Consider the following 22,532-nt stretch of genomic DNA (forward strand, 5'->3'; position numbering starts at 1 on the left):
TAATCTCAAAGACTCAAGGAGAAAGACTACTGACCCAAGTCATCATGGTTAAATTAATTAAAGCAAGATTTTTTAATTCATGTACTCTAGCTGTCTCCCACTAAAGGTGGAGTTCAAGAGATCAGCACTGGACCCGGGGAAGATAAGAGCTTGTATAGCTCAGGGGTACGGTGTAGCCAGCGTTTTGGCTACTCAATGGGTTCCTTTTTCTCTCTCCACACTTTTCCACCCTTATTAACTCCCTAACTCCCTCACTAGGCAGGAGAGAAAAAAAGGATAGAAGGGAAAAGAGAAAAGTTATCCTTCCTGCTGATAAGGGGCAAGTTTGATCTTTGCCGTCAGGATATCTAATCTCTTTTCACTTCTTTGCACACAACTACTTGACAAACCTCAACCAGAAACCATCAGCATCCAACCACCAATCCATCAACAACAGCAACCCTGCTTCTCAGGCCCTAGTATCTATCTATCCTCTGAAAAGTTCCCAGAATTCCAAACATCATACACTCTCAGAAACTATCTGCCACTGGCAAAACCATGCCCTTGCAAAGCAAATAATAGTCACCTTCTGTAAAACAACGCCATATCTCCACACCAGGGATTAAAATGAAAATATATTCCCATAACATTTGTGTTTTAAAAAAAAAAATTACAAAATTCTCACTAGAGTAGAGAGTTTCCAAATAGGGAGTTCGGTGGGAACAACAGGTGGGGTTAAGCAGCAGAACATAACCGGGTGGTCATAACAAGGTAGTCATAACAACCTTTTGAAACAAAGGTAGGGTTGCAAGATGGTCATTACAACTTTTTGAAACAAAGACATGGCTGTCGTTTCTGAAACAGGCAATACAGAATCATTTGTAGTTAAAGTTACAGGTAGGGCATAGCCTAATCTTTGAGAAACAGAGATTTAAGCATAAACAGGAATGAGCCTAATTTGTCTTTACTACAAGATAGCTTTTAAGCCTAACATGGAGGCAAGCTGGTTCATCATTAGAAGACAAAAGGTAAATAATACTTTTAAAAGACCCCGTTCATTATTCATATTTATTCAAAATTCAAAAGGTACAAAAGAATTACAGAATTCTTGCTGTTCCTGTAATTGACAAACTATAGATATTTACATATTTACATACTACAACCAGAAACCTAAAAGATATTTGGAATGGTGAAATACAGTTACATCCATAATAATTAGGATATTTCTTCACCCAAGAAATCCTAATCAACCTCTATACAGTAATGCAGTATGTTTTTGTTAATGGTCCACCTGCCATTCCGAAATAACGCTGCCAAAGAGTCAGAGAAAGAGAGCAACAACCTACCACAGGGAAGATTCTCCCTGCCTTGGAAAGGTTTCTCTATATATTCCATTTAGCTGAAATCATCTGTATAAATGACAAGTACATTTTGATACAGTACTAAATAAGAAACATTCCTGGGTAAGATGATCAGTCCTCACTCAGAAAGACAAACGGAATGGACATTGGAAGGAGCAAACAGGAAACAGGACAGAAGCCTACCACAGAGGGACTCTGAAAGACTCTACCCAGCAGTGTATCAAAGCAGATGCTGAGACCCATAACCAAACTTGGGGCAGAGTGCAGGGAATCATATGAAAGAAGGAGGAGATAGAAAGGCGTGGGGGGGGGGGGGGGACACACAGGAGCTCCACAAGGACAGTAACAGAACCAAAAAATATGGGACAGGGGTCTTTTCTGAGACTGATAACTCCAAGCAAGGACCATTCATGGATATAACCTAGAACCCCAGCTCAGATATACCCCGTGGCAACCCAGTATCCAAGTAGTTTTCCTAGTAAGGGGAACAGGGACTGTCTCTGACATGAACTCAATCGCTGGCTCTTTGATCACCTCCCCCTGGGGGGAAGCAGCCTTGCCAGGCCACAGAGGAGGACAATGCAGCCAGTCCTGATGAGATCTGATAGACTAGGATCAGAGGGAAGGGGAGGAGGACTTCCCCTATCAGTGGACTTGGAGAGGGGCATGGAAGGAGATGAGGAAGTGAGGGTAGAATTGGGAGGGAATGAGAGAGGGAGCTACAGCTGGGATTAAAAAAAAATGAATAAACTGTAATATAAAAAATTAAAAATAAGAAATATCCGTGCATAACCTATTTGAAGAAGTGCAGAATAGCCTAAATGCTACATTGAGGTGTTTTTATCTGCCCACATGTGGTGGCTAATTTCAACTGTCAATTTGGCTGGAATAAGGAACACTTAGGGCATTAATGAGACACATATGGTGCGCCTGTGAGGCTGCTTCCAGAGGTTTAGCTGAGGAAGTCCCCCAAGGAACACAGGCTTGTAGCACCTTCTCTGGCTTGGATCCCAGACTGATGGGGGAAAATAAGTGGAAAAAGGAGCAAGCCAGCTGAGTACTGAACTCCCTTTTCTGTTTCCTGGCCAATGGTGCAACAAAGCTGTTGTGCCATCATGTCTTCCTGATCATGGTGGAATGCATTCTTTTAATAAATGAAAGACCCGACCAACCAATGGTGTCTGGGTAGCAGGGTAGAAAGGCAGTAGAGAATTTCCAGAACACAGTGTTAATCTTTACACAGGAAACAGAACAGCAATAGCAACGCTTGGTTTTGCTGCTGAATATCAGCTACAGGTTGTTGTTGGTTCAGTGAGGGAAAAGGCTTGAGAAAAGGATTCTCAAAGGCAGAAAAATGTGTTTAGCAAAACCTGACAGTACCCAGGAAAGCTGGGTGGACAAGCTTGTACTCCCAGCATTTAGGTGCTAAAGCAGTAGATTGAAGTTACAGTCCAGCCAAAAACCACCAAAGCAAACTACAAATCCAGTCACGTCACTGCACCATCAAAATCGAAAGCCACTGCCACCCCTGCACTATTGTCTCGGGACAGCCAGAATTGGCCATTCTGTCCCTGGTCTAACCCTTCAGGCCTTCCACACCTCAGCCACATGCTTAGAGAGCTGCCTCAAAACCCAAGGGTGATTAGGAAAGGGGCAGGGTCTTGGAAAGTCAAAAGAAAAGCTTACATTTTCTTCCAAATGAACTGAAAATCAGGTACATGGGAGTACACCACAGGAGTGATACGATCACACACACATTTTAACTGCTTTGTAGCATATGCCTATAATCCCAGCACTATAGGAGGCAGAGGCAGGCAGATCTTTGTGAGTTCGAGGCCAGCCTCGTCTACAAAGTGAGTCCAGAACAACCAAGGCTACACAGAGAAACCCTGTCTCAGAAAAAAAATACATATATATTTTATATATGTATTTATATATATTTTATATCCTATAGATTACTATAAATATATAATATATAAATATATAATATATACTATATTATATATAATTATAATACATCTAATATATTATATATAAATATAATATATATTTATATGTATTATATAAAATAAAAATATATTATATATATTTATATATGCGTATGTATATATATTTATATATATTCTGCTTTGTTTTATACTCGAGAAAACTTATCTGACCTGAATTTTATAAAGGTGACTATGGATGGTATACAAAAAACAGTGGGAACAGGGGAGATGAATAGGACTGGGAGCCAGAGAGCAGGATTTCCATAACGCAGAAGAATATGCAAGCATTTGGACTAGGAAGTTCTCCCAATAGTGCCCAGGCCCTTGCTGACCCAGGCTTCCAGTGATGGTTAAGATTCTACATCAACTTGCAGACGTTGTACAGGTACTTTTCACAAGTTATAAGCATTTACCAGCACTTTTTTTAGGTGAACATATTCTTCTGTGTAACATGAATGAACTTCATCTAATTAGCTGAAGAAGCCCTTAAGAGAAAGAACAGAAGGAATTTGACTACAGTCTCTAGAGTCTCCATCCTTGGACTCAAGTGAGGAATATAAACTCTTACTTCAACTTCCAACCTCCCAGACAATTGTCCTGTGGATTTTAGACTTGACAGCTATCATAACCAGGAGTAGTAGTAAGGTGGCTAGATAAGGTGTGGGTGTATGTTGCAAAGGTACATAGCTACAGAAATAAAAGGAAATAAGGCAGTTGCTATGAAAGGCCTTTAAATTAAGACAGTATTCATTATGCGAAGAGGAAAAAAACACACAAGAACCACTGATAGATTGGTAATATATAGAAACAGAGAGCGAATAACAGATCTCCTTTAACATCATTTAATCAAAGCTGTTGAAGATGGATATTATGATCTGAGTATGAAATGACCCCCCCCCACACACACACACAAATACACATGCAGGCTCATGTGTTTGAACACTTGGTTCCCAGCTTGTATAGCGTTCCAGGATAGCCAGGGCTACACAGAGAAACCCTGTCTCAAAAGAAACAAACGAAACATATTTGATGTGCACGCTGGAGGCAGCCAAATTAATCAATGGCTCTTTAACATTGCAGGAGGGTGGGTGATTCAGACAGTTTTTCAAAATTATAGGAAAACTAACCCCCCAGGCACACAAAGCACAAACACACGAAACTTTTTATGCAGTTTTCAGGGAGTTAGGATCTCACTCCCCAACCACCGTTATTCTCAGACTCAGGTTAAAGCCCATTAACGAGACTATGCTCTAAGGAAACAGGAACTGTCACATCTGTTTAACAATCCTGCTTATTCTTTTCACGGCGTACTGCACACCAACGCTGCTTTTTAACTAATTCCCCCATAACTGTAACTAGTCAACATCAGCACATCGTTTCTCCCATTAGGAAACCCTGCTGGCCAAATGATTATTTTAAATCCAAAACCTTTCATTAGTGACACTGACGCAAAATAGTTCAAAAGTCATCGCTATTCGCAAATGGACTACAAGCTTACTCACTAATCTCGGATTCCTCGCTTTACCTGTACACTGCACATCCCAAGCATCTACACACCCAGAGAGAGAGCCCAGCTGCCTGGAAGATGGAAAATAACTGATGCTCCGCAAAGCTCATCCCTTCAAAGCAAGCGAAGGGAGGTCCCAATGGCCGCTGCGGCTTCCAAGCCACGTCTTCAAAGGCTCTGGAGGTGAAGACCTTTACCTCAAGTTCCAGGAAAGCGGCGGCGACGGCTTTCGGAGTTCAGACCAGTTACCGAGAAGCCTCCAGACCTTCCCGTCACCATAGTGATTTCTAAGCGCTGCGTGCGTGCCCCCTCCCGGTTCCCGCGATACTTGCCAGACGCCAGTCACCCGAGCGGGCCCTAGACCCCGCCCCCGGGCGAGCCCGCCCTCTCACAGAGAGGTTGTTATTGGACAACTGGGCCCCGCCTACAGGTGTGGGCGGGGCGCCGCCGGCCCCCCCCCTCCCCGCCTCTTCCCTGAAGTCCGCCCGGTTTTCAAAGGCCGTCATTCCAGCGGCGCCAAAGGCTGTCGTTCCCACAGCTCTATTTCTGCTAAAAAAAACCCTAGGGAAGACGTAACCCTCCTGGTTCTCCCCTCTCTCTCCGCCGAAACTTCCCCCTCGCGCCAGCGAGCCGCGGACAGGCCGCGCATGCGCACGAACGGCCCGAAGATGGCGGTGGGAATCGCCGCACTTTTTTTTTTTTTTTTTTTTTCAAATTCGCGGGTCCCAGAAACCATTGCGCGCATTTGTAACGAATTTCCGTTCGAGTTTGGATTTTAGGCGCCATTTTCGAGTGAAGGACCCGGAGCCGGAGCACCGGCAGGAGCGAGGGCGGGGGTCGGGCGCCCCGCGGTGTCGGCCCGGCTCGGAGGGGACCCGCCGACAGGTAGCGTACTTGTTTTGCGGGTCGGGCTGTCACCGTCTTCCCCGCTGCTGCGCGGGCGCCGGGAGCGGCGGAGGCGGCCGGGGAGCGCCGCTGCCTGTCACCCCTCCCCCGCGGGCGCCGGGCGGCGGCTCTTCCCGGGGAGGCTGCGAGCCCGTCGGGACCAGGACGCCCCGTCCCCCGCGCCCAGGCCCGGCCCGCCACGTCCGCCGAGGGCTGCGGCGCCCCTCGCTGCCTCTCCCGGGGACCTGGCACGGTGTACACCGCCCGTCGGGACTCCGCCCCGCGCGCGGGCGGCATCGACCCCCCTGCACCCCGGAGAGTGACCCCTCGGGAGCCGACGCTGCCGGCGACCCCGGCCTCGCCGGGCGGGGGCGGAGAGGAGAGCTCGGCTGCCCCGCACCCCCTCCCGGCCGTCCGGGCGACGGGACGCGAACGGCGGGGAGAGGGGAGCGGCTGGACGAGTCGCCGGGCAGGCGCCGCGCGGATCCCGGCCCCGACGGCGAGAAGCTGTCAGCCGACGCGCCGGGCTCGGAGAGAGGCGCGCCGCGGGGCCCGTGCGCCGCACCCTCGGTCCTGCGCGCGGTTTCCCCACCTAATGCGGGCCGCGCCGCCCGCGACCGGCTACCTGCCGAGCGGGGCCGGGCAGCGCGCCGCGGGTGGGTCGTGGGCGGAGCCCGTCCGGCCGCGGCGGGGCCTGGGCGGCGAGCTGCAGGCCGACCTGACTCCCGGCTCTCTCCTGCCGCAGCCACCATGCGGCGTAAGGGCACCAAGCCCTCCACCGCCTGCCACCAGGAGGAAGGGCCGCCGCCGTCCCCGGACGGCGCCCACGGCGACGGGGACCCGGAGCAGCGGGACGGCGGAGTGGACAGCGCCGCCGCCGCGGGTGAGTGACCGGCCGGGAGCCCGCAGAGACCCACTGGGGCTGGCGGGACCCGGGCGACAGGTTGACGTCGGAAGGTCGGGGTTGTCCGAAGTGCAGCGGCTCCGGAAAGCCACTCTGCGGTTTTCAAAGGAATTCCATGCAGTTTAGCTGGAACGGTTCTGGAAGGGGGTGAAGGCGAGCGGGAGAGATGGCAGTTTGTGATTTTGTGACGTTTTGGAGTGGCCCGGACATCTTGATCGTATTTAGCTGAGAGCGTCACGGTCAGCCAGAGTTGCTGAGAGCCTCCCCACCCTAGACTGGACTGAATGTGATGGAGAGTTGCTTGACGCCAACCGCACTCAGCCTTTACGTCTTGGATTGCATTTTGGTGTAATATTAAGCTTTACTTTTTAACGTGTGTCTGTTGGGGTATGTGCACATGGGCGCAGGTGCCCGTGGAGGGCTGGAAATATAGGCAGGCAGTCTCCCGTTGTGGGTGCTGGGAACCATGCATGGGTCCCCTACAAGGAAAAAAAAAAGAAAACAAAACTTCTGGACCCCTGGATTGGCTTTAAAGAGAAGTTATCATTTCGGAGTGTGTAGCATTCTGAGTGCAGGAATTAAGAGCTACTGTGGAACTCCTGTGAAGCTTTTGAGTTTAAGTGCTGAGCGTGTAGGGTCTTGGATTTTTCGATCATTGGACTGCATCTGCTGTTTAGATAGAAAGCCGGTAATGTGGTGGCTGTCTTCACAGGTTTGCTTTAGGGTATAGTAAAGTATTTTGACTCCTCTAAGAAATATGGTGTAGTTGTGCCGGATTTTAGGTTGTCAGATTTCTTTCACGGATTTTATTTTTCATAAAACTAATCTGAAGTATTATCCATCCCCGTGAGGTTAGGATGTACCTGTGTGGAAAATAGATTCCTTAGGTTTCATAAGTAACATTACTCCATTCTGTTCTTTAAATACTAGCAGGCTATAGGCCTCCAACGAAATCCACTAATGTCGGCTCTCCCTTTGCACACCCTAGAGACTCCAGGTGAGGAGCTTGATAACAGAAGTTTAGAAGAGATTTTGAATAGCATTCCTCCGCCCCCACCTCCAGCCATGGCCAGTGAAGCTGGAGCCCCTCGGCTCATGATAACGCATATTGTAAACCAAAACTTCAAGTCCTATGCTGGAGAGAAAATTCTGGGACCTTTCCATAAGGTATTTACCTTCGTAAATAACGTGTAATTTGTCTTTAGTACAAGATATTTCCGTTTTCTAGCTGTCCTCAGGCTACACTCCCACCCACCCACATAAACATTCGCATAGACTCATGGACAGTAGGTTGCCAGGGATTTCAGCAACAGGAATTAGTTTTTCTTTATCTTATGTCTTTTGTATATCATTACCAATATCGTTTTCATATTGAATGGAATCTGTTTTTGTTAGAAGGGAATATTTTCCTGTTGGCTGTTCTAATGAATGTAGGGATTAGAACTTGATTATGGTTTTATTTAAGATGTTAACTTTGTGCTAGAGTAGAACACGACGAGGTAGGAAACTCAAATTGGGTTTTGTGGTGTGCATGCGCTTCCCTCAGCTCACTAGCCCACTCTCGTTCTTGGAGTGCTTTCCTTTTCTTAACAAACTGCTTTTATTGTGAAGAGAACGAAGGAAGACTCCTGCATCTTCTAATGATGAAAACTGATGGGGGATGGTTTGGGCGCTGTGTATTCTGATGCTGATTTATGTGTCGGAGATCTTGTTGCAGTCCCCAAGTAGGCATTGTCATTACTGTTGAACCTCCTGTCTCAGTGTTGTGTAAAAATTGTTCTCCACCGTCTATAATTGGTTAATGAAGAACTGGAGAGGGTAGAAAGAAGGTCATTATTTGAGAGCTAGAACAAGCAGGTTATTTTACAGAAAACTTATAAATACTTTTAGTTCTTACTATAATTAAGGTATAGAATAGTTTAAAATTAGTAGTATTAGTGTGGCTATTTACATTTTTTTTTTAATTTTATTTTTATGCAGCGTTTTTCCTGTATTATTGGGCCAAATGGCAGTGGAAAATCCAATGTTATTGATTCCATGCTTTTTGTGTTTGGCTATCGAGCACAAAAAATAAGATCTAAAAAGCTGTCAGTACTGATACATAATTCTGATGAACACAAGGATATTCAGAGTTGTACTGTAGAAGTTCACTTTCAAAAGATAATTGATAAGGTAAGAAATTATTTTCTACTTGCAACTTCAAGCAAGAAAAAGAAACATGCCACATTTTGCTATTGTAGACCTGAATTGTGTGTGTGTGTACACACTTTGTATAGTTAAAGCAGAGGAAATGTTGGTTTACTTCTGTGACCATATTTACTTCAACTTTTTGGAAGAAAACTGATTTTGGTGATGCTGAGTGATAAAAATTAAGCATTCGTTCCCTATAAATATGGGCTTTATATTTAAAGTTACACTTTTTATTACTTTAGAGTAAACATTTTAATCTTTAAAACATAATTGACTCATTTTGCCACCCTCGTTATTTCAATGTACACTAAATTTGTACATGTAATTGGTTATTCGTAGCTGTGTGTGTGTGTGTGATATTAAATTTTCTAAGGTTTGAACTACCATGATGAAGCTTTTTTTGAAATGGTAGGGGACAGGCTAGCGTTTTTGTTTTCTAGAAATATAATTATAAATAATGGCCAAGTTATTTATGTGGTCCTGTGAATATTTTCCTTTATGATTTTTTATTAGTTTATAAAAAATATGATTTGAAAAAGCAACTGAAAAGAACCTAAAAAATAAATACACTTAACAAAGTAACAGCTGAATTAGATGCTGGGGTCAGGGGGTGGTTCTTTTTTAAATATAGACATTTAACTACACAGAAGCATTTATCATATTTTTGCTTCTTTATTCATTCTGTTATACACTTGAGTTAGAGAATAGATTGCCAGTAAATCAGATATTAGTCCAATGCTTGTGGAATTTGATTCATCTAAAATTGAATAAGACAGCCTTTAAGAAGAAATTAATGCTAAAATAGATTTATAATTTGGCTTTTTTTTTTTTCAGGTATATAATTGTGAGTTTTTATGGTTTGTTTTACTTTCAATTAATAGGAGGTGCTGTTCAGGAAAGTGCAAAGGGGATCCCGTTTCCCTCTCTCCCCCCAACACCACCACTACCAGAAAACTATTTCCCCTTAATATTTTCCGTAAATCCTTTTCCTGTAGTTTTTTTTTATCCAGCCAACACAGTTATTAATTTGACTGGGAGTGGGTTATTTAGATACGTTGGGACTCTTCACCTTCCTTGGCTCTTACTCAAATATATTTTTGGCTTGTTTGGAGCAAAAGTTTTTGTTTGCTTGATTTAGGTTTTTGCTTTTAGAGCTCTTTGAGGAAGAAAACCAAACAACTTGGAGAAGTATCTAGTCCTTGCTAGAGTTTTGTTTTTTTGGTTTTTTTTTGTTTTTTTTTTTTTCCTTCACTTTAGAACAATTGTCAGCTGATGTGCATATTTAATTCAGGGGAGATAAAACTAGTAATAGTAGGTGAAAAGAACTAGAATTCATTTTTTACATGTATGGCTGTTAAAGAATACAAGATAAATTTTAAATATTTAACTTTAATCTATTGCATTAGCTTCAGTATAAAGGAAATGAAATCTGGGTCAGACCTGTGACTTAATATCAATAGTTTCTGGTTTTGTTTTTCCTAAAAACAGGAAGGGGATGATTATGAAGTCATTCCTGACAGTAACTTCTATGTATCTAGAACAGCCTACAGAGATAACACTTCTGTCTATCATATAAGTGGGAAGAAGAGGACGTTTAAAGACGTTGGAAATCTTCTAAGAAGCCATGGGATTGACTTGGACCATAATCGGTTTTTAATCTTGCAGGTAAGTTTAAAAAAAATACTTCCAAGGTTCTTGGTTTTTTGTTTTCAGTTTGTGATAAACCTTGAGTGTTCTTCTGTTTGGTGAATCCTGTCTTTTGGAGCCTTAAAGTACTGTAGCAGCACATCATGGTTTACATACTACAGTCAAGATGCGAATCATTATTTGCTGCTCTAGAAATTTAAGGAAATTCATTCAAGATGATATTGTTATCATCGCATGTTTGTTTTTTGTTTGGATATCTGACATACTTGTTCCGCTCTAGCAGCACGTAAATATTGGCGTAGTGAAATAAATATTAAACACCAATATTATTGTGCTGCTTTAGTGTGACAGGGATATAGCAACTATCAATTCTGTTTGTGTTTCCCTTTAAGATAACATTTAAAATGAAATCTCTTAATAGTCTGTCCCTTTTGTTTATTATCATTTTTTATAGCATAAAACTATATACTTAAGTTTTCCTGGGCACCTAATATAATATTTTTAACATTTATAATACTCACATAAAGGTTTACCCAGGGTGGGTTTAATTTTGTTTACAGTGACCTAATTTCTTAAACCAGTAATAACAGTATCAACTATTAAAGAAGTCTTTTTTTTTTTTAGAAGTATAAAAATTAGATTCCTGGTACTAATTTGATTTATATTAGACTTTTTTTTTTTTCTTCCTTTTTTTGTTTTTGGGTTTTTTTTGTTTGGTTTCTTTCTTTTTTTTTTTTTTTTTTTTTTCTTCAATTTTGGTTTGTGTAAGTGAAAGTATATCCTACTAATATAACTTGGAAGGAAAGCTTTGGGTTTTGTTTTTGTTTTGTTTTTTTTGTAAAATATGGTAGGTATTGTGAAATTTGTTTTGATATAAAGACATCTTATTCTTTTGTCCTATCCCAAGTTACTAAGAGCATAAATAAAACTTAAAAAGAGAGAGCTTGCTTGCTTATGCAGAGATGGCTGCTGATACAGGAAATCTTATGCTACTGATTATAAAATAAGTTGGGAGTTTTACTTTGATTTAAAATGTTTTGTTGTGTTAAATAATGTTCCCATTAACAAACATAATTTTCACACATTTTAGACTATATTCTTAGGAGTTTGTTATTATTATTTTAAGCATACACAGTATAGAAGACAAGTAATAATTTTTAATAATTTTCTAGAATACCTCTTAATTATTAGAAGAGTGCGTTCACAATACTTGAGTGAACCAGTGTTACTAAAAAATAAATATTGAAAAAAAATCAGTTGCAGATAGGCATGTAATTCAATTTGATTAACTATAAAAAATTCTGTTCCTTTATAATACTAAATTTAATGGTGGTAACATTTTGTAGAAAATTATACTTATCTTTTGTTCATTCTTTGCTATTTGCTTAAGTTGTTGAGTTTATATTAAAACACATGCTTTTGGATACTTGTTTGTCCTCATCACTGAAGCCTCATCTGTACTCTAATAATTATATTTCACACTCCTACCACAGAATATTAAGTTAAACAGTTAACAGATTCCGTTTGATTTGTTTGAACTCAGATAAGAACTTTAGCAGCTAGGGCTAAATAGAACTCAGAATTCTGTTAAATTTGAGGGTACGTGGAAGTAGTTTCTGTGAGGTTTTCTTAGCTCCTTCTCAAAATCTTTGACTCTTCAATTAGTAAGATTTAAAGCATGTGAAGGTAAGTAAGGTTGAGGCTTTCATTTTACTCTCCTCACTAACATTTGTCCTAAAAATTATCTGTGGTTAGGGAGGCTAGAGAATTGAAGACAGTATCATAGTATCGGCATCCAAAATAGAAGTATTCAGACTTGAAGTGGTAATGATTACATCTTATGTAATCTAAATTTTAGGAAAAGCAGATTTTTAAGATTAAAGTGAACTAAATTTTAGAAATCGATTTTTTTTTTTTTTTTTAACTTTCGTGGTGTTTATGGATTTATGTTTAAGTGTTTCTAGTATTTGGGCTCCAAGATTCACTAACCATTGAAATGTGTTTCTAATGAGGCACTGTGCTAAGATTAATGTAAAGATGGTTAAAGCCCATTTGTTTTCCTTATGGGCATGTGTACTTCAGAAGTAGTCACACAGTTGATTGACCGTTGGTTTATATAGTTTTATATCTCACTGGAGAGGGTTTGTGATGCTAGAGGCTATTGGTCCAAACAAGAAAAGTTTTATTAGTCTGTAGTATTTCATAGGTAACTATGACTTACTAATTTAGGTTTTATTGGTTTGCCTCATTAGTTAATGCTTTTGTTCCATTCAGGTTACAGAAATCATAATCATATGCTTCTGTTCCCCTTCAAAGTTACATTAATAAATTGCTGTGTTGTGGTGGTTTTGGAGATTTGTTAAAAAGCAGAACTTTGTTTTTTGTCAATTTTTAGTTCTTGTGACTATAAACAATATTGTTGTGTTTGTGTTATAAAATAAAACAACTGATTGTCTTTTTTTTTTTTTTTCTGTTTTCTACTTTGGAGGTTGGATGAACTAAGTTCTGAGTTGTTGCTCAGGGTTTTTTTTAACATACCTTTACAGTTAGCAAGCCATATAAAGTATTTATTGTAGTCTCTTAATCTGTAGAAATAAAGAAAAATTAAAAGCATGTCTGACTAAATTTCAAAAGAAAAATTTTGACTTACTGTTACTTCTTCAATTTTCTAAAGGTGTCTGATCCAGTGTGTCAACTCCAAAAAACAAGCTAGAAAGCTGCCCCTAAGCACCCAAAATAGATAGAAAACTACCCACAAAAGCATCCTCCTTTTCACTTGTGGACTTTAGACAGATACTAACCTTGGGGATTTGGCTACTTGTCCTTTTGTAGAAAAATTAGAGTAAAATATTACTTGAGGAAGGTAGAAGTTAACTTGTAGTGCTGCACAAAGCAGGAAAAATGAAAGTATATAGGCAAAACTAAAAAACCCAAGGGCTTGGAATATTGCACAGTGGTAGTCATTGCCTAGCGCACACGAGGCTCTTGTTTGATGTATGTTAATGAATGTATGTGTTTTTCCTGTGTGCATGCATGTGTGCCTCATGTGTGCTTGGTATCAAGATGGGCAGGAGAAGACATCAGTACTCCTGGAAGTGGAGTTAGGGGTGTTTTTGAGCCACCCTATCAGTGCTGGTTAATGAGCGTGGGTCCTTTACAGAGCAGTCAGTGTTCTAACTGCTGAGCCAGCTCTCCAGCCCTCCCTATCTGTAATTATTTTAGTGAAAGTAAAAGGACTTGTTTTACTTCCCGAGTACTGGGGTTTAGCCTGGTGCTACCATGCCCAACTTCCTTTTAGGTTTTCAACTATAGATGCCCAGCCCCAACACTCTGACATGAGAGTGTATGAAATTACACCACTTTGGACATGACATGACAACTTGAAATGACTTTTACATATCACTGTTCTGTTACTATTTGTAATTTTTAACCTTGCTATGAAAGATTAAATCCAAATTGATAAAAACCTTTTCTGGGTGGTGGGAGATATCTTTGGTGGTCACTGCTGTTGCAGCGTCCAGTTTAGAACTGCTTGTAGCTCCATCTCCAGGACATTCATGACCCTCTTCTGAAGCCATAGGCATCTGCACTCCTGTTTTCATATGGACACATATACAGAATTAAAATTTTTTTTAGAAATTTATTTCAGAAATACACTGTTTACTGCCTGCCTTAAGAAAAATATTTTACGTGAACTAGAATTTTCTGAAAAATGCCTTCTGTCTGTCCACAGATTACATAAAATGGAAATGGAAATATTAGAAAGCAAAGAGGAGCGGGTGGTAGTACCGAAACCATAAGAAAATTTCTAGGTTGTCATTGAAAAGCCACAGCAGGGGCTGGAGTGGTGGCTTAGCGGTAAGAGAGGACCTGCCCAGGAGCTTATCACCATCTGTAACTCCAATCCCAGAGGATCTGACCCCCTCTTCCGTCCTCTGGGTGCACTGCCCATGTGTGGAACATAAACATACATGCCAACACTACAACCCGTACATAAAAGAATAAAGTGGGTTTGGTTTGGTTTTTATGCTACAGGAGCCCTTATAATTAAAGACCTGAGTGATTGTGCTCTATTCATTCAGTATCTGGGTCTTTAGAAGAATGCGATAGCAGGGTGTGTGGTGGCACTTGCCTTTAACCCCAGCACTCAGAAAGCAGAAGCAGGCAGATTTCTGAGTTCAGGGACAGCCTGATCTACATAAAGAGGCCCTGTCTCAAAGGAAAACAAAAACAAGATTACAGTATAATACAATTTAAAATGTAGTGTTGCTTGAGACTTGAAAAAGGACTATTTTGATTTATAAATGAACTTGTCTTTTAACTTAACAACTTGATTAGAGTGAGAGGCAATCAGCTCTGCATCCTTCATCTTACTTTGGAAGAAACAAATAATAAAAACTACCACCATGCTTCCTCTCAAGCTAGGTTACTTAATAAGTATACACCTTCTGAAAGTAGTTTGGGCATGAAACATGCTATTCAAATGTTTGTACTTGGATATATGGTTTTACTGGACCCCAGGTTTTGATTGCTTAAAAAACAGACTTAATTTTTTCCTATTGTTATTTGCCTTAAAATAGACAATTTAGATATTTGAGTTAGTATGTGGTCTCAGTGACCAAAATTACTACTACAATCTGCAGCTTTGACCATACTTCAGATTTAGCTCCTACATAAACTTAAAATAGCTGATACAAAGATTGGAGAACTGACAGGAAAATACTCTTTATAAATACCTACATAATATAGTATTGGCACACATATAGGCATCTTGGTTTACAGTTTTACTTTACACTTGGTGGTCAGGCGGCGCTGCTGGATCATCAAGTATTGACGCTATGGTGATGTGTAAAACTATTAAAAAGTGCACTTGTTAACCTGTCTTGGTAGTGTAGGGCTTTAATCCCAGCGCTTGGTAGGCAGTGACAGGCAAAGTTTTTGAAGTTCAAGGCCAGCCTGGGCTACTTAAACCGTATCTTAAAGATCAACCAGCCAGTGAGGAGATTTTAAGATGTTAAATGATTCTTTTTCTTCGATGCAGTTTAGCCTAATTATTAAGGTTGAGTCATACAGTCATAAAAAGAGGGATCACCTGGCAGTGGTGGCTCACACCTTTAATCCCAGCACTTGGGAGGCAGAGGCAGAGGCAGGCAGATCTCTGAGTTTGAGGCTAGTCTGGTCTACAGAGTGAGTCCAGGATAGCCAGGGCAATACAGAGAAACCCTGTCTTGAAAAAAAACAAAAGTAAAATAAAAAACAAAAAGAGGGATCACTAAAATATCTTCACATTTAATCCTTCTCTTGGCCATTTCACTAAAAATGCGCCCCCCCCCCCCCATTTTCCTGCCTATTCCTTCGCTGTTACAATGTTTAGAGAACAAAAAAGCTACAGAATTTTCTTCAATTTGAAGTTAACTGGATACCTGGAAATCAGTCTTAGGTGCTGCTTTGTAGGTTTTGAGTTTTGTTTTGTTTTGTCTTTTTGGGTTTTTTTTCTTTTAGATAATCAAAAATTTTAATTTTAGTTCAAAGTTGATAGATTTATTCCAACAGAAGATTTCCTTCATAGGATATAACTATGCTATTCGCTGTCTCTAGCTGAGGTGTTTAAAGGGAAATTTTCCTTTCCCAGTTAAGACTCTCAGAAGTTTTAGTCATCTTTTATGAAGTGGGTCCCTTATTAAATTCACATCAGGTATTTAGGGAAATTAGATAGCTATGCAGAGTGAAAGCATAAGCACTCAGCAAGGAGCCCTGTGCACTATAACTGTGAAGACACTTTTTAAAAAATTCCTTTAGAATGAGCAAACTTGTTAGTAATAATTTGTAGTGTGCCTTACCAAAATCGCTTAACAGAAAATTTTATTTATTTAAAACCACTAGATAGGGCACCTGTGTGTGTGTGTGTGTGTGTGTGTGTGTGTGTGTGTGTGTGTATGGTAGGTACTGTCAGCAATTTTGTAAGAATATACATAATGAAAGGGATTTTAGACCCCTTGCATAAAATATCTTTAGCTACTTGGTGAATATCATTTAGTTGGGATTACCCTATTCTCGCTGAAGAAGAAATTTAGCTGCTGTATACAATGAGTTATGAATATGACTCTCTTTAAGGGTGAAGTCGAGCAGATTGCTATGATGAAACCAAAAGGCCAGACTGAACATGATGAGGGTATGCTTGAATATTTAGAAGATATAATTGGCTGCGGACGGCTAAATGAACCTATTAAAGTCTTGTGTCGGAGAGTTGAAATACTAAATGAACACAGAGGAGAAAAGGTAAATGAATCTTCAGTAGACATTTGTTGCCAATGAGAATGTTTTATTAGCTGGGCAATGCTGGTGCGCCTTTAATCCTAGCACTCGGGGCGGGGGTTGGGCAGGTCTCGGTTTGAGGCCAGCATGGTCTACAGTGTTCAAGGACAGCCAGGGCTACACAGAGAAAACCCTGTCTTTTTGCAGATGAACTGAATTTAACAAGTTGAATACTTGCTTTATAGTTTTAATACTTGCAAAAATGGTTTATAGTTTCTACTTACAGAAAAGTTTGCAGTTTTGTTTTTACTGAACTGTTGTTATATTAGCCTTTGCTTATGATGCTTTTATTTAAGTTGATTTTACATATGAAATGTCTTAAATCTTTAATATTTGTAGCTAAACAGAGTTAAAATGGTGGAAAAGGAAAAGGATGCCCTAGAAGGAGAGAAAAACATAGCCATTGAGTTCCTTACCCTGGAAAATGAAATCTTTAAGAAAAAGAATCATATCTGTCAATATTACATGTAAGTACTCTGGTCAGCTGTAACACCGTCATTAGGGGCTGATACTCAAGAACCTAGTAGAAATCGCAGGGAGTGCCCAGCCTTTCTGTATTCTATTTGTTTTCATATATAGACTGTGGAAATGCCACCAAGTCAGAGTCCATCTGCCCTTCTGTGTGGCTGTTGTTTTAGTTGTTCCTGTGCGAGTGACTAACTCGCCAGGTAGGAGCACAGCTTTCAGAGACCATGCTCTTCTTCAATTAAGAGGTTCCAGATTTCAAACTCAGGTTGTCAGGTTTGTCTTGTGAGCACTTTTACTCTCTGAATCATCTCCCCAATCTGTGTTTGGTTTTTGCTGTGTTTGTATAGTGTGTATGCGCCCTTGTGTGGACATGGGCACGGACATGCATGTGCATACAGAAACCGGAGCAAGGTGTGGTTGTCTTCCACTTTCTCTCTCGTTTCATTCTCTTGTATGGCAATTTCTGAAAGCAGAAGCACCCTGTTCCAGGTGGCAAGGTAGTCACACACTCTTGGGATCCACCATTTCTGCCACAGCACCACTGTGCTCCCCGCCCCAATGCTGATGATAACATCACACTTGGGCATGCTGCTGTATAGTTTTACTATATGCAGAAAGCTCATACTGGGGTCTTCATGCTTAAAAATCAATAAGATGGTTCTTATTGAGCCATCTTGTTAGCCCCCTTATTCATGTTTTATGACATTTGCATTATTTAGAAATACGAGTCATTTGAACAAAAAGCATAGTGATACCTCACAGCTGATCCCAGTAAGGTTACTTACTAAGTGACTATAAGGTTGATGTATACAGTGTTGGTATACTGAATAAAATGAAAAATTAATAGTGCTAATCAGTGTGCAATTTAAAATTGTTTATTCTGTAATATCCCATTTAGTATTTTCAGATGACAGTATACAAGTAACTGAAATCATGAAAGGCAAAACCAGATACTACTATACTGTTAAATTCTTACAATATATCTAATTTATTGACTGAACAAAGCAATTTAGTTCTGAAATTCTATCTAGCCTTAATGCAGAGGTCCTACCCCACCACTCCCATTACCCTAGCTTGCTATAGATTGGTAAATAAGAATATTTTAGAAGCAACCGATTTTATTAATGGCATTTATATTCTCTAATTTTCCCCTCTAGTTATGATCTGCAGAAAAGAATTGCTGAAATGAAAACTCAGAAGGAAAAAATTCATGAAGACACTAAAGAAATTACTGAGAAAAGCAATATGCTTTCAAATGAAATGAAGGCTAAGAATTCTGCTGTAAAGGATATAGAAAAGTAATAATCTTTCGGAAAGTATAAAGAGTATTTAAATTCAGTTTTGCACTTACTGCAAACACATTGAATATGATCCATTTCCCAGTAAATAAGTCAGTCCTTTTAGGCACCACCTCCCTGCACCTAACTCATTGTTACAGATTTGCCCAACTTTGAAGTCGTACAATAGGGCATGCTTTTCTCCCAGTGGCACAAAAACACACAAAACTAAAACATAGCGTTTTCCCTGACCCATTAGTCCTCATAGTTTACAAATTTGATTTAGAAATAAAATTTTAGTTATTTTAGGTAGACTTTAGAAATTATTACTTTATGCCAATCTTCAAAGAAAACAATATCTATGACTTAAGTGCATTTCATTTCTTTAACTTCTATGGACAAATTTTTACCTACCTAGCCATAGTTAAAACACATTAGGTTTGAGCTGTGCACACACATTTAATCCCAGTACTTGGGAAGTAGAAGCAGATAGTTCTCTTGAGTTCAAGGCCAGCTTAGGAAACATAAGACAGCTATAGTGATTTATAAAAGAAAAATGTCTTTAGCTCTCTGGGAAGATCACCCTGGAAGATTTAGGATTCTTATTATAAGAGGTTTGCCATGTTCATAGGTGAAACATACCAGAAAGACTATATCCCTAACTAATTATTTACTGTCTTTGATAGGAAACTCAATAAAGTTACAAAGTTTATTGAACAGAATAAAGAAAAATTTACACAGCTAGATTTGGAAGATGTTCAAGTTAGGGAAAAATTAAAACATGCTACAAGTAAAGCCAAAAAACTGGAGAAACAACTTCAGAAAGATAAAGAAAAGGTAGGTAATGGGGGCAATCCAAAATTTTTCATGTCTAAATACTAGATCTGATTGTTTTTCCAAATTTACTTGGCTTTAGTCCCTGAGTAAAATAATTTTGATGCTTAGTGTAAAATATTTTATGTCTGAACACAATTTTGTCCCAAAGGTTACATTCTATACATTGAGATTCAGATCTTACAGTAATAATAATGCTGGGGAAACAGTCACCTAAACAGCAATACTATTTTGATGCTAGTGGTGATTTTCTTATTCCTAAAATAGTATTTTAAAGGGATTTTTAAGTGTTTCATGTTTTTATTTTTGTTTGTTTTTTCTTTTTGGAGGTCTTGCTAGGTAGTCCTAGCTGGCCTGGAACTCCTGTGTAGACCAGGCTGGCCTGGAACTCACTGAGATCCTTCTGTCTACTGAATGTTAGAGGGCTAAAGATGATTTTTTTATTAGATATTACAGCGTTTTTAAAAACAATCCCTCTCCCCCAAAAAAGTTATTCACTTGTGTCTCTGCATGCACCTGTGTGCTCTTACATGCATCTGAAAGTCAGGGGACAGCTTACCAGAGTTAGTTCTTTCCTTTCAGCTTGACTCAGGTCATCAGGCTTCATGGTAAATGCCTTTACCCACTGAGTAGTCCCTATACACTTGAACGATAATCCTTGCCTTCTGCAAAAGTAAAAATAATCACTTAGCAAAAAGAGAAGGCTTTGACTGACAGGTTATCTATTCTGAGGTTGAAATTTTAAAAATAAATTTTGTGGCCTGGACAGGTGGCTTAGTGTGTAAGCAAAGTTTGACTCTGATAGCTAAGTAAGTTGGTGTCTCTCAAGCTGTGTTCAGTAGCTTTGTCAGATAAAAATAGATGCACGGCACCCAAGACTTGGTTTTTCTGACCTTTAAGTGTTTTCTGAATGTATTTGTACTGTGTGTGTGTGTAAGTGCTCGAAAAGGATATTGGATCCCCTCAAGCTGCAGCCGATGGGCAGTTGTGAGCACCTGGGTGAGGGGATTGGACTTAGATCCTCTGCAAGTGTAACAAGTGCTCTTAACTGCTGAGCTCTCCAGCAGTGGGGCATTCGTTTTAAGGAATAAAATGTTGGTATATGATTACTACCAGAATGTATTTTGGATAAAATCTTAACTACATAAGGCCTCTGAATAAAGTTCTTAAAGATATTGTAATCAGGTTGTGGAAGGGAGCAAACAAAGATAATTCAGTGTGTGTTGCCTATAGACAGCTATAATTAGAGATGCTGAGAAATACTTGGTTGTTTTAAGTAAATTTTAATAGTATTGGGTACCTCCAGGAATATATTTCCATAGCTTTACTTTGTTTCATTATCCCAGGTTGAAGAGCTGAAAACTGTACCTGCCAAGAGTAAGAATATCATAGATGAGACAACAACTAGAAGCAATTCTCTTGAGAAAGAAAGAGAGAAAGAAGAAAAAAAGTTAAAAGAAGTTATGGATAGCCTTAAACAGGAAACACAAGGGCTTCAGAAAGAAAAGGAGGTAAGATTTGGTGAGTTCTTCCTAACTTGAAGATGCTCATTGCAATAACATGAGCTTCTAAAAGTAAGTTTAGGCTTAGAGTAGCAGTACATGCCTGTTGAAATGTCAGCTACCTGGCAGGCTGGATGAGGAGTTAGAGACAGAGCTCTGCTACATAGCAAGATGAGCTCAGACTGCTTAGCCTTTTAGTCTAATGTACCTAAGATGCCAGTCTACACTATTCGCCTTTTTTCTGTTTTTGAAAGAAAAAATGTTAAGAAACATAAAAACATTTGGAGAAACTTTGTGAGTAGTTCTTAAACTGTGTAGTGTAGAAACAGTATGAAATCTACATGCAAGTCCAAGGTTTCCTTAATGATTGCATTTTTTAATTTTTGAAAGTGTACTAATATGTTCCACTTACAAGAATTATTTCTTGATATCTTCTATATTTTTAAACTTTTCTTTTCTAACAGACCTCAAGAAGTATAATTTTCATTTCAGTCTGAGCTTGAAGATATGTTTAATAATTTTATGAACTCATATCTTAATAGATTCAAGAAAACAAACTTATGGGTTTTAACAAATCAGTAAATGAAGCACGATCAAAAATGGAAGTGGCTCAGTCAGAACTTGATATCTATCTCAGTCGACATAATACAGCTGTGTCTCAACTAAGTAAGACAAAGGAAGCTTTAGTTACAGCTTCTGAGACGCTCAAAGAAAGGAGAGCTGCCATCGGAGATATAAACACAGAGCTCCCTCAGACCCAACAGGAATTAAAGAAGGTAAAATTTTGCTTCTATATTCTGTCTGAATATTGTCAACACTAGAGTTTTATGTGGGGTTTTGTTGTTGTTTGTTTTGTTTTTAACGTCAGGGATTTAAGTGATTGGCATGTAGAAATTTTTCTCACCATAATCTTGAATGAGAAAGCATTTCAGTATTTGAATTAGGCTAGATGTATAGGTCACTGGTAGACAGCCTCTGTAGCATGACAAGGCCCTGGGTTCCATCCATAATACATCCAAAACAAACAGTGGGATGAGACTATGTGGGGGTCTCCAAAAGCAAACAACAAAAATAACTGCTGCCACAGTTCCATCGGTATAATTAAACAGATTTCTCAGGCTGGTTATGTAGCTCAGTTAGCAGAGTGCTTGCCTGTCCCCAGTAGAAGCAGGAAGATCAGTTCAAGACCAGTGTTGGTCTAGACCAGGCTAGCCTATTACCCAAACACACACACCCCAAAAGGGTGTTTTTCTAAATCTATAAATGTAGATAACTTACATAAAGATTAATATGCAAACTCTTTAAAAGTTTCTTAACCAGGTTTATCCTCAGACCACCAAAATGGTTATTTGGGGGCCTGAAGGGATGCCTTAGCATCTCTGTCTTATATTTGCTGCTCTTAATGCAAGACTAGTTCCCAGAACCCGCACTGGGTGCTTAATAACTGCCTGTGACTGTAGCTCCAGGGGGTTCTGATACTCTATTTTGGACTTTAACACACATGCGTGCACACGTACACACACACACAGTTAAAAATAAGTATTTTTTTCTTTTTTTTAAATTTTATTTATTACAATTTATTCACTTTGTATCCCCGCTACATCCCCTTCCCTCAAAAATAAGTATTTTTAAATTAGCAGATTTGAACTGTTTGATCATCAGACAGTTTCCTGAT

The 22,532-nt window shown here is 39.8% G+C and overlaps 2 protein-coding genes across 2 annotated transcripts in view; one reads left to right on the forward strand and one right to left on the reverse strand.

The window, feature by feature from the left end:
• Positions 1–5,139, reverse strand: part of Ift80 (intraflagellar transport 80) — an 84,843-nt gene extending 79,704 nt beyond the window's left edge. Inside the window, exon 1 of the mRNA XM_055596894.1 lies at positions 5,033–5,139. The gene's annotated coding sequence lies outside the window, so the exon portion shown is untranslated. The remainder of the gene's footprint in view (positions 1–5,032) is intronic.
• A 482-nt stretch (positions 5,140–5,621) lies between these two features.
• The window catches only part of Smc4 (structural maintenance of chromosomes 4), a 28,830-nt gene continuing 11,919 nt past the window's right edge, over positions 5,622–22,532 (forward strand). Inside the window, exons 1-11 of the mRNA XM_055596889.1 lie at positions 5,622–5,720; positions 6,466–6,603; positions 7,613–7,791; positions 8,605–8,796; positions 10,303–10,479; positions 16,576–16,740; positions 17,116–17,243; positions 18,402–18,542; positions 19,208–19,358; positions 20,702–20,866; positions 21,400–21,633. Coding sequence (XP_055452864.1) covers positions 6,471–6,603; positions 7,613–7,791; positions 8,605–8,796; positions 10,303–10,479; positions 16,576–16,740; positions 17,116–17,243; positions 18,402–18,542; positions 19,208–19,358; positions 20,702–20,866; positions 21,400–21,633 — 1,665 coding nt within the window. The 5' untranslated portion in view covers positions 5,622–5,720; positions 6,466–6,470. The remainder of the gene's footprint in view (positions 5,721–6,465; positions 6,604–7,612; positions 7,792–8,604; positions 8,797–10,302; positions 10,480–16,575; positions 16,741–17,115; positions 17,244–18,401; positions 18,543–19,207; positions 19,359–20,701; positions 20,867–21,399; positions 21,634–22,532) is intronic.

This window comes from Psammomys obesus, unplaced genomic scaffold (assembly GCF_907164565.1).
Source record: "Psammomys obesus unplaced genomic scaffold, mPsaObe1.curated_primary_1811, whole genome shotgun sequence".
Lineage (NCBI taxonomy): Eukaryota > Metazoa > Chordata > Mammalia > Rodentia > Muridae > Psammomys > Psammomys obesus.